This window comes from Fusarium flagelliforme, assembly GCF_020744385.1.
Source record: "Fusarium flagelliforme strain FIESC 12 MPI-CAGE-AA-0113 chromosome Unknown B0J16scaffold_1, whole genome shotgun sequence".
NCBI lineage: Eukaryota > Fungi > Ascomycota > Sordariomycetes > Hypocreales > Nectriaceae > Fusarium > Fusarium flagelliforme.
This window is the reverse complement of record NW_025763503.1, coordinates 4,807,172-4,820,027: the sequence shown is the minus strand read 5'-3', so window position 1 is coordinate 4,820,027 and position 12,856 is coordinate 4,807,172. Positions and strand designations below refer to the sequence as shown.

Below are 12,856 nucleotides of genomic sequence, written 5' to 3'. Positions count from 1 at the left end.
AGTTCTCGGAATCTTCAAGCCGTGGACGTGATTAGCGCCCGCGCAAATGCACTGACGAGAGAGCTCATTGCTGAAAACCAAGGTCAGAATGGGCTTCTTACTGCTTGGCTGACCCATTGTTGTTTCGTTTTTGCATCTTGTTATTGAGATTTCTCGGGCTCCCTCCTGCATCTTTTTTTCTTCCTGTTTTACTGCTTTCTGCGTTGATCAGTTTCTAGAGCATCAGGAGCATCAGTTTCACCAGATAAACACCATGTCCTACTATCCAGGCCAAGGATACAACGGAGGAGGAGGAGGCGGCTATGGATACGGTCCTCCGCCCGGCCATCCTCCCCCCCAGCAATATTATTCTGGACCTCCTCCCCAGCAGCAGCGTTCGTATGGTCCTCCTTCTGGACCTTCTCAGCATCACAATTACGGTCCTCCGCCGGGGCCTCCTCAGAACCATTACGGTCCTCCTCAGCAACATTACGGACCTCCCGGCGGACCTCCTCCCCCGACAAACTACGGTAGTGTTTCCAGAGGCTCTTCCCAAGCCCCCAAAAGATATCCTCCTCCTAATTATCCTCCTCCGCCTCATTTAGATGCGTACGGCTATCCTCTTCCACAAGGTCGACACCACCACGCCCAACACGCTCGATCCGGACCACCTCCCCCCGATGTTCCCCAGCAGTTCGGCCACGGTGCCCCTGAAGGCTATACTTTCCAATACTCCAAATGTAACGGTCGTCGCAAGGCGCTTCTCATCGGCATCAACTACTTTGGTCAGCAAGGCGAGCTGCGTGGATGTATCAACGACGTACACAACATCTCGGCCTTCTTGGTGGAGCGCTACAACTACAAGAGGGAGGACATGATCATCTTGACTGATGACCAGCAAGATCCGATCATGATTCCCACTCGCGAAAACATCATCCGCGCTTTCGGCTGGCTTATCCAAAACGCCCAACCCAATGATGCTCTCTTCCTTCACTACTCCGGTAAGTCAGCGCGCGTTTCATGAGATACTGTACTTTCTAACAATTATTGTGTAGGTCACGGTGGCCGAGTCGAGGATTTGGACGGCGATGAGGATGACGGATTTGATGAGTGTATCTACCCAGTTGACCACGCCCAAGCTGGTCCTATCATCGACGACGAAATCCATGCCCGCGTCGTAAAGCCCTTGCTCCAGGGTGTGCGTCTCACAGCCATCTTTGACTCGTGTCATTCCGCCACCGTCATGGATCTTCCATACGTTTACTCAACCAAGGGTGTTCTCAAGGAACCAAACCTGGCCAAGGAAGCCGCATCAGGTCTCTTTGACGCCTTCAGCGCATACTCTAGAGGAGATCTTGCTGGGGCTGCTAGTTCAGTGTTCGCGTTGGCCAAGTCTGCTATGACCGGCGATGAGGTTTATGAGTACAACAAGCAAACCCGAACATCGCCTGCTGACGTTGTTATGTTCTCCGGAAGCAAAGATGACCAGACATCGTAAGTGAAGCTCACCAATTCGCTAGATTGTTCTAACAATTATCTAGGGCCGATGCCACCATTAACTCCCAGGCTACTGGTGCCATGTCATGGGCGTTCATTTCAGCACTCAAGGCGAACCCTCAGCAGAGTTACGTCGAGTTGCTGAACAGCGTCCGCGACATTCTCGAAGAGAAGTATACCCAGAAGCCACAGCTCTCGAGTAGTCACCCTATTGGTAAGTTCTGTCTTGGTGTTATCCGAATAGGTTACTAACATTTTCCTTAGACACCGACCTCTTGTTTGTTATGTGAGGTAGAGGAGCTGAAACCACGTTTGGGCCATATGTAATTATGTACCGGATGGTTATGAGCCGGCGCATCTGCAGTTTTAATGACAGACTGCATGATTGATGAACGACACGCGACCCGATCCGATCCCAACAGCGAGTGAATGCCTGAGCTTGTGGTGTGACTAACCCGCAAATAGAGCGTCTCTCTTCCTGCGCCAACTCAATCTTGACGCTTCAGACAACAAAAAGCAAAAAAGTGATCAATCGTATCATTTGTATAGGAACAGCCCGATGCGGGGGTCGAACCCGCAGCCTTGAGATTGTGTACTCTAGTAAGAGTCTCACGCTCTACCGATTGAGCTAACCAGGCGGTGCTCTGATTGGATGACAGCCAGGTTCCAAACAGACCTCACATCTTGCAACGAGATCGCATTTTGCTGAACGCTGAGACTGATGACATGTGTGAACGAAGTCGAAGACGCAAATGGTGAAAGCAATGTGCTGAATGATGCAGATGCCGTTACTTGTGATTTCCGGTGCTCGATATTGCTATCCAATGTTATCAGTATACTCTTTGAGTGCCTGCATGATGAGTGGTCTCAAACAGGAGGATCCCAGTGACGCTGGAGTCATTGGGCAGAGGCATTTAGATATGCCAGGTATGTAAGATTCTCGGCTGAGGCGTGATACCAATGGGAATGATCTGTCTTGCCCGTAGGTTTTCACGAAAGTGTAATGCTGTCGAGTTGTCACAGACAGCCAGATTGGAAAATGTGACTTTCGCATTTTGACTTTATTCACCTTTCAACACGTCGCATCACTTCTTTCAACATTTTTCACGCAGACCTCTGTTATCCAAGACTCGCGGTCTTCATTGAATCGACCAAGGAATCGTCCCTGCCCTGCCTTCATCATGGCGGTGATGGCATACATGAAAACTCTACCAGAGGGCGAAGGCCCAGGGCTTCAACTTTTCGAGCACGACATTCTCAGCGACGACTTTCAGTACCTCGAGGTTCTAGACCGGGACACAAGCCATGGACTCATTATCAAGGCTACAACGGGGAGGCGTCTATACGCTATCAAACTGGTCAGTTGAAGAACGTGGAAGGAAATCGGCTCGACATTCTAATTGTGCGGTAGTTCATCACCCACGAAGCCCCCGAGGTCGACTACGACCAATGCTATTCCGTAAATGAAGAAACCGCCTGGGATTGCTGCGATGCATTCGAACGCCACTTCACACCCTTCGAAAAGGAGTGTCGAGCTTTTGGGAGGCTCCAAGACGTGGGCTGCGAACACCTTGCTGTTCGAGCCCATGGCTATGTCAGTGCCACATCGACTCAGGTCAAGGTGAAGTTCGGGTCAATCCAAGCTAGGACTCAGTTTCACGACCTTGTTCAACATAATATACAAGAGCCTATGATGGGTATTGTCAAGGATTGGGTTGACATGGCACCGCACGAGGACGAGGATCTACGACAAGTGCACGATCGACTCTACCAGGTGTTCCACATCCCACAGATGATCGAGAACCTTAACGAACTTCACAAGAACGGGATTGTGGTGAGAGACATACGGGGCGAACAATATGTCAACGGCGTGCTTGTCGACTTGAGCTGCTCCAAAACAGCTCCCCACCCCTACGGTCCAACACTATCCGGCGAACCCTCCAAGTATCAACCTCGCTGGACGTTTGCAAGTCTCGCAGCATGGGATCTCTATCAGTTCCAACACTCTATCATCTGTGGATGGAACAAGCGCGTCGAGTACTGGGTCAAACTACTAGGCCGGCCCCAAGGACTACCCGTGCACTGCCCCTTTGAAGCGTATCCTGTCCCTTATTCTTGTGAAGAGGCTCGGGCTAAGCATGAACGGCCGTATGGTCCTTTTCTACCGCTGCTGACTCTGTTTGAACAGACTCCCTTTTTGGTGAAGCCTGCGCGGTGGGATCCGCTTGAGTGGGAGGCGAATGTGGATGAAGACAAGAGGGTCAAGATTCGCAAGATCACAGGGAAAATCAAGGAAGGTTTTGTGGAAGAAGTTGTTGAGGGCTTGGAGAAACTGAGTTCAGACGTGAGTTGAAAATACAGTGGCAGGTGTCATGAACTTTGGCTTTGCCATTCAGGCAATAGACAGATGTGATGGCCATTTTTGTTTGGATGGTACAAGGCTTTCTGTCAGGTCATAATCTTCATCTAATGCCAAAAGATAAGCAAGCTGGTCAAGGATGTTGAGTATAGTTCTTTGATACTATAGCTTCACAGCTTCCTATTTCTCCGAAAAGGCAAGTCTACTTGTCATAATTACATGGTTTAAGCTTGTACATTCGGACCATTAGTCAATGCCGTTTGTTTATTCGTGCGCTTTGTTTGGATGATCAACACGCGATCCTGTTTCAACATCCTGGCCGAGGTTCCATCGAACCCGTTTCATGCACACCATCTCGTATGCGATAAAGTGAACGCCTCAGTACTTAAATTCAGCATTGGCCGCCATTATTCTCCCAAGTCATCAAGGTCATTCTGCTATTCAGTACCAAACATGCATTCCAAGAGCCTTCTCATTGCGCTTCAATGCGCTGCAGTATCATGCTCTGCCCTCCGACCACCGATTGAAGCCCGCGCAGTAACAGACATCCCCAAAGATTCATTTAACTCTCTTGAAACTTACTGGAACTATCTTTACCCTTGGGGCCCAACTCACAATGGTGGCGCACGCATGGATGAAGAACACGTCTCCGTAACAGACGGCGTCTTAACTCTAACTGCCGAACCAAGAGACGACCAAGAAGATCCTATCCACTACCTCTCCGGCGCAATCCACGCCAAATCAACCTTCACTGTCGCCCCAGGCGGTGGGTACGACATCAGCGCTGAGTTTATCGCTCCAGTGGATAGAGGAACGTGGCCTGCTTTCTGGCTCAATGCTGCAAGCGGGTGGCCGCCCGAGATTGATATTGCCGAGTGGAAAGGTTCCGGCAAGATTTCTTTCAACACGTTTAATACTTCTGATGAGGTTACCGCTTTGGATAGAGATTATCCGAACCCGGCAGAGTGGCACTCTGTTAGGGCTGAGTTGAGGGATGAGAATGGGGCGGATGTGAGGGTTAAGTTTTTCCTGGATGGGGTTGAGCAGACGACGCAGTATGGAAGAGATTATATTGGTGCTGGACTTCGTCTGTAAGTTTGAGGCTGAGAATATGTGACGCAAGTGGCTAACGAGGTGGCAGAATTGTAAACTATCAAACCGAGGGATCTTCTGGTTCGCCTGGACCTACGACTCGTGAGTGTTCCTGTCTACAGGGACCAAGCTACTTGATACTGACTTTGGCAGCAACCACCTTTCAGGTCCGAAACGTAGAAGTCATCAGCCTCAACTAGAAATGGCTGAGGGATTTCGAAGAAACGTTATGATATGCAGGTGAATTTCAAGTCTGTGGCACTATATACACGATCAAGCATACTCTTCATTGAATAGCTCATGTATTTACTTCTTCCATACATATAAATATCAAAGACAAACAAGACTTTTAGTTGACAGGACCCAATAAAGATTTGTGAAATAGGACAGTTTCGGCGTAGAACAACTTGGCATCCCAGATCATAGCATATTCACATACCGCCACAGAAAATTCATACCACTCACCAAACCCGTCAGCCCAGTATACAGGATCAAAATCCCATATCCACTTCCATACCCCCCAATAACCTTCCCCTGCCACGGTTGACCCCTAATAAGAGAACCACTGAGTGGTCCGGAGATGATATTGCCGACTCCCCTACCCACGCAGAGATGACCGTGGACCATGACTGGATCAACATACTCATTCTGATCTTGAAATTTCTGCGTGACTTCCTTCATGATACCAGGCCATATGGAAGCCCAAGAGCCTGCAAAGAGGCCGTACATGATGCAGAAGACGTAAAGAACAGGCAAAGAGGCTGTGAGACCCCAGACCAATAGAACAGAAATGCCTACTCCAACTGCTGATATGAGCATGCATGTAGTGACCGCAAGCTTGTCGCTGAGAGAACCCATAACCATAAGACCGATAGTAGTAGCAATGTTGACCAGAATAACTGTCAGAGCTGATAGGATAGTCGAAGTACCGAATGTTGTTCGAGCATAAGTCGGTAAATAGATGGTAGGCAGGAAATACCCCGTAGCCTCAACCACATTAACCAACTGATGCAGTAAAAACACCCTCGACGTAACGAACCGCATATTCAAAGGCTTCCTATGAATAGTAGCCGAAAGGGGAATTCGGGGTTTGATAAAATACGCCAAAGGTGCCGCGCTTCCAAACAAGATCCCGGAGCAGATCCTCACAGTCGTTTGAAATCCATAGTTCTTTAACAGAGCTTCAAGGACCAAAGGAAGCACAGCACCACCAGCACCAGCTGCGCTCCAGACGATGCCGTAAGCAAAGCCTTTTCTACGGACGAACCATTCGTCGATGTAGAGTGTGCAGGGACAGTAGGCGAAACAGCCGCCTATGCCGAAGAGAATTCCCTGTGTGGCGATCAGTTGGGGGACTGTTGTGCAGAAGGAACTTGTTGCCATGGCGAGGGATGTTACGAAGAGGCCGATGATGGTGAACCAGCGGGCTTGACGGGGGTAGAAGCGGCATATGATTACTACGAAGGGAGCTCCTAGATAGAGCATGCCCTGGACGAGGTCAGAATTAATCCTCTTATGATGAAGGAAATCCTTACGGTAGTGGTAGTTCCGATGGCAGCAATGTTACTGGATCCTGCGAAGGGTTCATTGTGACTGTAGTACTCTTGGAAGACACCAAACGAGAAACCGAAACCTACCGTCACTCCAGTCAGGTTGTGCTCGGGAAGACAGGATAGATGGACTTACCGAATGTTACTGCTTCAACAACCCAACACGCAGCCAAGAAGAGATATGCCTTTCTTCCGCCATCGACGGGCGGCAACGAGAACTCGGCATCCGTAGCTCGAGATTCAAAGCCTTGGTTAAATGTGTCTTGCAGTTGGGCTGTATCGTCGGAAACAGCCCTGTTGGGAGTAACGAGCTCGATGGATGTTTGGGACATTGAAGCTTTATGATTCTTGAGCCAGATTGTATAGGTGCCTGCAGAATGTTATAGCGAAAATCCTTCTTATATATACCTTCACAACACGCCCTGTGTAGTTACCCCAAGCCCAATGCTGACTGCATATCTCCAATGTCTCAAACTTGTTGTTGTACTTGTAGGGCGCACAAACGTGTGCGACATCGGGTGTAAGCCACGACAGGCAATTAATAAGAGAACAGAATGTACTGTAGCATCGGCTTGATGATCCGGTGACTGGAATGAGGTTGATTAGTCGAGAGTTTTGGGCTAATGCAGAGGGCTTGGACTATCTTTCCTTAAGGAAGGCGCTAACGTAATCTTGATATAAAATCGTCAAATCGAATGGTCACATAGAATCGAAAACTAAAAACGTTGGTCTAATAGAATGGTCTAATAGATTAATACACTGTGGCTACTCCAAAAATTAGGTCTGTATGAATCAAGGTCAACCGCGCAAGATAAAAGTGATTGATTGTACATCCGTCAATGGGCTTTTCCACATCTCCATATAGAGAAACAGAAAATCGAAGATAAGAAACTCCAAAATCCATCCAATTCAATTGTCGCTCGCTAATAACATTCTGTACTTTCCTTAGCCTCACACTGTCATCTCTCGAGACAGAATCAAGAGAAAACCACATTCAATCCATCGTTATCCATTTCAAGTATAGCCTTGCTGCTGTGGCTGTGGTCCCATCATAGCAGCGTTATTCTCCATGCGGAAAGTCTCGTATACCTTACCCTGGCTCTTCTTACTCTTCTTAAGACCCAGGTAGGGGAAGAAGTAGCAGGGATGCAGTACAGTAATGACTCCAATAGAGATAAGCATTGCTGCTGCATCAAAGACGAGAAAGAGCGGTTCATTTCGAAGGACGTCTTTCGCAAGAGCGGGGATGGTCTCTGCAATGCTAAGAGAGAAATTAGTTTGGTATCTCCATAGGAAGGTCGGTGATTCTTACCGGTAGCAGCACCGAATAATGATGCAAAGATATGCAAGACCAAGACAGTACACAAACCATCGTGCTCTCTTGGCTTCTTGGATAGTGGCCTCCTCTCGTGCAACAGGGACCTTACCACGTGCCTGGGCACCAGAGTACATGGGAGGAACAGCACCATCCATCAAAGTATCACTATGCTTCAGCGACTGGCTTCGACGTCGAGCATAGATAAGCATAAGCGTACCACAGCACAACATATTAGCAACCTGGAAAGAAACTCCTCCCGTAACAAGAATCTCTCCCAACTTCCTGGTAGTCTTGTTTCCCTTGCCAAGAGTATCCAAAGCCGTCAGTCCGCCGCCAATAACCTGTATAAAAATCGAAATAAAGTCTGTACCAACGAATACAAGAGGGTACAGTCTCGGCTTGATGAGTGACCACTTCGCTCCGTACCATATAACAATGTGTTTAAACGTGACGGATATAGCAGCAGCAACAAGTGTCGGTGCGAGAAGAAGTGTGATGTACGAGATGATGAAGACGTTCTCACGCCATGGATTCTTTGCTAGACTGAAGCGTCCAACATGGCCGAGGACTTCAAAGAGGGTTCCTATGCCGAGCCATATCATGTACGACCATGTTCTGGCCTTGAAGCCCTGGAAGGTCTGAGCTATGAGGAGGAGGGCGAATGTAATGGCGAAGAAGGCCGCCGCGCCATCGGAAAGATAGTCACCATAAATTGTGAATTCGACGGGGCATTTGTCGGAAATCTCGTTGCAGTTGTCGTAGTTTGGTACGAAGGTGTCGTTTGTGTCGCCCATGTTGATTGTGATACCAGTGAAAGGAATTGTATTGCTGAAGAGGGAATAATATGGAATATTCAATATGTCTGTATTTAAGAAAGAGACAAGGAGGTCTTATATAACAAGAGACAAGTAAATAAGACTATGTATAACAAACTAATACGCAATGAACAGGGCTGTGTGACAATCAACTCAGGCAGACTTCAAGGATATCCTCGTCTTTAATTTCCACTCTTCTGCACTGTAACTCATCAGATGTCGTCTAGATAAGAATACCTGTCATTCTGTCAGTGGCTTATCTTCCAAGTCCATGCTATTTCCCTACGAAACATGCAGCAAGTGCCCATCACACCTCAAAGTTGTGCATGAGACTCGTAAGCAAACAGTTAGACAGGCAAAATAACCCGCGGGCCGTCGTCAATCTGCAGCGAGATAAGCACTAACGTAACGTAGTTGGTTGATTTTCAGCCTTGGAGCTCAGCTGGGCATGGGTTGTTCATGCGCAGGGTTTTCCCGTTTAGGTAAAATGTTCGAGGAGAAGATCAGGGGTTCGGAAATATTTCCGTTAGTCTTGTGTGGGTTTGAGGCTGAATCTGGGGAACATTCCTGATGTTCCAAGTGGGAACGCATGTTGGATGCGTATTTGATTTTTTGTCATTGATACACAATGACATCGACCTTGATGTGGGCAATCTCAACCCTCAGAGATCTTAAAAAGCATTTATTAGTATTACGAGAGATAGTTATTCACGAGATCTTGTTGGACTACGCTGCTTGTTGAGAACATCACCACTATGTTAGGTCTGGGTTGTATGCTAAGGAATAATATGTATTGAGAGGAACCTTAATGCTTCTTTCTCGATATAATCTGCTGAGAAAATGTTTAAAATCGCTTATTTCCTGCCTATCTTGGCCCCTTGCAAGATGGTACTTCAACAGGTCAGGCGTTTTATATAGGCTGAATAGCTCATCAACAACCAACAGCTACTCCAGTCTTATCTAAAATTGGAAATTCCGTACAATAAGAAATTAAAAACTAGGTTCCATCGGAATGCCAACAACTGTAAAGTTGGTCCAGGGACTAAATGCATTAGGAAGAATACGCGAGCGAGCAGAGCTGATCAAAGTGGATTGCCAAGCATATCGTTGTTCAAAGTCATATTCCGCGTTCAACAAAACCAAAAGGATCATTGCGCGAGGGCCCGATTTATATTAACCCTTGGACCAATAATATGAGAGTTACAAAAACAAAAGATTCAGACACAGCCTGTCTACAGTGGCTGTGCTTATTATCCCTGTCTTGGCTCTCGTCATACTGCCAAGACCACAGCCATCTAACTCAGACCATAACTTAACATCTGACAAAACACATCTCTTAACTTGCAGATAACACCAAACAAATCAAGGTGTTCAACATGTCAAGTCCAATATGTCCTATGCCGCTGGGCGAGATCGTCCGGGATATGCTCGGCAAAGAAAAAGAAACAAACCCAGTCAAGAAACTCTACAATGATGCTTTCAAAGCTGATATTGGGAGATGGATCGCTGCTTGTGCGGTTATTGGACTTGCGGCGGGTATAATTTCGAAAGAGCCTGGTCAAGGTCTATTAGCTGCTTCAGCATATAATCTTGCAGTTGTAAGCTACATCTTTCATAACGTTTGTTCTTGTTACTGACATCTTGTAGGGAGCTCTTCACTTCTTTGCTCCCAAAATACCAGTCAGCCCACAAGGTCTGACAAACCCCAGGCCGCCAATGTGGTACAGCTTAATATTGGCTGTCTCATCAGCAATGTGGCTATCCGCTCTTGTCGTCATGTTTGTCGTGAGAGAGGATATCAAGGCCTATGAAGAGTCACAGCATGAGAAACGAAGGACGGGCTTTGTTGGAGAGGTTTCAACGGGTGCAATAGCTATGTTGGATAATCTTACTATTGCTTGTGGTTGTTTCGGAGTTTGCGCATTGTAAGTCGTCTTTGAACCCGTGAATGGTCTAGTTGCTGATGTTTGCAGTTTATTTTGCTTATACCAATGGTTTGTTGTTTACTATTTGCATTCGACCAGGTTTACGAAGACTGAGATGAGAGAGGGATATCGAAAGATCAAGAAGATCGATCCACCAAAGGATGAGACTGGTATCGAGATTTAGAATGGAGGATGATACCCAATGTTAACACTGGAGACAGAAAGTGTGAATAGCAATTAAACATGGAGACAAGTTCACTGTTGGAGATGGCCTTCACGCAGGAGGTTAGCCCTTTGTTAGCAGATACTGTTAACTGCTGCCTCTTCTAATTGACAGGCTATCGACAAAGAAAGTCGTAACAGCAGTAAGGAGGCATCTGCCAAACAGATGCTCTCCGACTGGAATTCTAACTATAAATATGTGCAATCCCGACCTTAATATTTCTTCCCAACTCATCATCAATAACTTCTCTCTCAAAGCCTACGCTCTCTGAGTATTGAGGGTTTTGCCGCAGTCATGCCATTCGTAAATTGTACCAAGGGCGCTATCGAGTACAACTACATCTCTCTTCTTCTGGATGATGAAGAGAACCCTAGGGGACCGACCGATGACGATGGGCTAATCGGCCCTTGAGCCGCAGACGCTCAAAGAATCTTCAACAAGTACTTGGAGGACAACTCTGAGGAGTATCGCCGTCTGCAGGGCTTAAGAAAGAAGGTATAGTTCCTCACTCGGGTTCTCTAAACACCCGCTGACCATTTCCGACAGGCCCGGGAGAATGGTCAAGGCGATGGCCACCTCAACAAGCAACGAGAAATTGCAGACCCAAATGACGACGGACAGGTTCAGTCCTCTTACAACATCATGAAGGACATTGCGGATGATCTCGATTGGGAGACAAACGCTTGGACAGGAGTCCCCAACAAACCAGAGAGCCTGCTAGATATGTGCGCTGCCCCTGGAGGTTTTGTTGATCAAACCTTGGCCAGAGTCCCTACCATTCGCCGGGCCAGAGCCATGAGTCTCCCCATCGAGAAGGGCGGCCTCCAAGTCAGACTCAAGAACAAGCATGTCAATGTCGAGCTCCGAGATATCACGATGCTAGCAGGGGACATGGGTATCAAGGAAAAGCACATCCCGGAAAACTTCCCAGATCGGGACAAACTGAATCTATACCAAGTCTTTTATCCTAATGAGAAGTACGATCTCATCTTTTTCGACGGTCAAGCCATAAGCCTCGACCCACCCTCTGCCCACGAGGCAGCACGCCTAACACTCACACAAGCAGCTCTCGGTCTTGAACATGTTAGCATCGGCGGAACGATGATCGCTCTTATGCAAAACCTCGACAGTTGGACAACCTCTGAAATGATCTACAATTTCACATTTATTGGCAATGCGGAATTGTATAAACATCCCCGCCATCATCATATGCAGCCGTTTTTCTACCTCATTACCAATGATGTGCAGTCAGATTATGAAATCCCTGTGGACTTAATCAGGATGTGGAAGAAGAAGTACAGAATTGCGACTTTTGGCAGTGACGAGGCGTGGAAGCAGATAAATGAGTTTACTGAACAATATGTGATGGCATTGTTGCGCCGATTTGGGAAGGCGTTTGTGCAGATGGGGAACGAGATTTGGAAAGCTCAGGCTGATGAATTGGAGACTGCTTCTTCTTGGGTCGAAGTCAGCCGTCAGACATACATGTGTGATTCAGGCTCTCAACAGGAAGAAGTGTCTAGTACTTAAAGAGCGTGGATTGACTAGAACACAATGGAGTTGATTGGGCTAGAAGATAGCATAAGATAGACAATGTCATTTCGCGATCATATTCCTTGCTATAATCTTCCATCACAATACTCTGTCGAGTGAAACCATTTGGTGCACGTCATAGAAGTTCAAGAGGGAGTAGTTCCCTGTTCGTCTCTCAAACAGCTCACACAGTCTCGATTATTCCCAAACAAAGTCACTATTGCTATACAGAGCATGTTTTACAGAATAACTGACCATATAAACTTTGAACCCTGGACCCTTACTTAATGGACGTAGGATGAAACCACCCTCCAAACTTCATGATAGTGGATCCCCTTCCTCTTCCTACTAACACGACATCTTCAGTCCTTAACAACCTCTCCAAAACAAATCGCGTGAGAATGAAGCGCGCACTCCCGATTTTTTAATCCCTAGAGAGACTCCCGAGCGCTTGGCCGATCGGGTTGATGGGACTACGCGGTGCGCCTAAAGACACCGAGCATCGCAAAGAAGCCTTGCTTCGCTGTCTCCGACTGGGATCCGCGCTGCGACAAGACCATGCTGC

The 12,856-nt window shown here is 47.4% G+C and overlaps 7 protein-coding genes and 1 non-coding gene across 8 annotated transcripts; 5 read left to right on the top strand and 3 right to left on the bottom strand.

The window, feature by feature from the left end:
* Positions 1 to 253: 253 nt before the first annotated feature.
* B0J16DRAFT_391587 (metacaspase-1) lies at positions 254 to 1,982 on the top strand (the record flags this gene model as incomplete). The annotated part of the gene is made up of 4 exons (XM_046131942.1): positions 254 to 980; positions 1,035 to 1,473; positions 1,521 to 1,690; positions 1,741 to 1,982. The coding sequence occupies 4 exons, from the start codon at positions 254 to 256 to the stop codon at positions 1,764 to 1,766; spliced, it is 1,362 nt and encodes a 453-aa protein (XP_045989512.1). The 3' UTR covers positions 1,767 to 1,982.
* Positions 1,983 to 2,029: 47 nt separating this feature from the next.
* B0J16DRAFT_t14 lies at positions 2,030 to 2,114 on the bottom strand. The gene has a single exon. It is a non-coding gene; the product is annotated as a tRNA-Lys (tRNA).
* A 397-nt stretch (positions 2,115 to 2,511) lies between these two features.
* On the top strand, positions 2,512 to 3,975 carry B0J16DRAFT_29488 (kinetochore Sim4 complex subunit FTA2-domain-containing protein). Its single transcript, XM_046124401.1, has 2 exons — positions 2,512 to 2,834; positions 2,888 to 3,975. The coding sequence occupies exons 1-2, from the start codon at positions 2,658 to 2,660 to the stop codon at positions 3,827 to 3,829; spliced, it is 1,119 nt and encodes a 372-aa protein (XP_045989511.1). The 5' UTR covers positions 2,512 to 2,657; the 3' UTR covers positions 3,830 to 3,975.
* A 313-nt stretch (positions 3,976 to 4,288) lies between these two features.
* On the top strand, positions 4,289 to 5,127 carry B0J16DRAFT_258133 (concanavalin A-like lectin/glucanase domain-containing protein; the record flags this gene model as incomplete). The annotated part of the gene is made up of 3 exons (XM_046123170.1): positions 4,289 to 4,926; positions 4,977 to 5,029; positions 5,081 to 5,127. 3 exons carry the CDS (start codon positions 4,289 to 4,291, stop codon positions 5,125 to 5,127), a joined length of 738 nt encoding a protein of 245 aa, XP_045989510.1.
* A 79-nt stretch (positions 5,128 to 5,206) lies between these two features.
* B0J16DRAFT_279283 (major facilitator superfamily domain-containing protein) lies at positions 5,207 to 7,137 on the bottom strand. The gene is made up of 3 exons (XM_046123857.1): positions 6,614 to 7,137; positions 6,463 to 6,560; positions 5,207 to 6,415 (listed from the first exon to the last, which is right to left on the bottom strand). Exons 1-3 carry the CDS (start codon positions 6,807 to 6,809, stop codon positions 5,348 to 5,350), a joined length of 1,362 nt encoding a protein of 453 aa, XP_045989509.1. The 5' UTR covers positions 6,810 to 7,137; the 3' UTR covers positions 5,207 to 5,347.
* A 354-nt stretch (positions 7,138 to 7,491) lies between these two features.
* B0J16DRAFT_314186 (RTA1 like protein-domain-containing protein) lies at positions 7,492 to 8,589 on the bottom strand (the record flags this gene model as incomplete). The annotated part of the gene is made up of 2 exons (XM_046125172.1): positions 7,492 to 7,738; positions 7,790 to 8,589. 2 exons carry the CDS (start codon positions 8,587 to 8,589, stop codon positions 7,492 to 7,494), a joined length of 1,047 nt encoding a protein of 348 aa, XP_045989508.1.
* A 1,293-nt stretch (positions 8,590 to 9,882) lies between these two features.
* B0J16DRAFT_29476 (uncharacterized protein) lies at positions 9,883 to 10,868 on the top strand. The gene is made up of 3 exons (XM_046124396.1): positions 9,883 to 10,208; positions 10,258 to 10,535; positions 10,584 to 10,868. Exons 1-3 carry the CDS (start codon positions 9,987 to 9,989, stop codon positions 10,717 to 10,719), a joined length of 636 nt encoding a protein of 211 aa, XP_045989507.1. The 5' UTR covers positions 9,883 to 9,986; the 3' UTR covers positions 10,720 to 10,868.
* A 430-nt stretch (positions 10,869 to 11,298) lies between these two features.
* On the top strand, positions 11,299 to 12,288 carry B0J16DRAFT_391582 (uncharacterized protein; the record flags this gene model as incomplete). Its single annotated transcript, XM_046131941.1, has 1 exon — positions 11,299 to 12,288. A coding segment is annotated over one exon (990 nt), but the record flags the coding sequence as incomplete, so codon positions are not given.
* Positions 12,289 to 12,856: the final 568 nt, after the last annotated feature.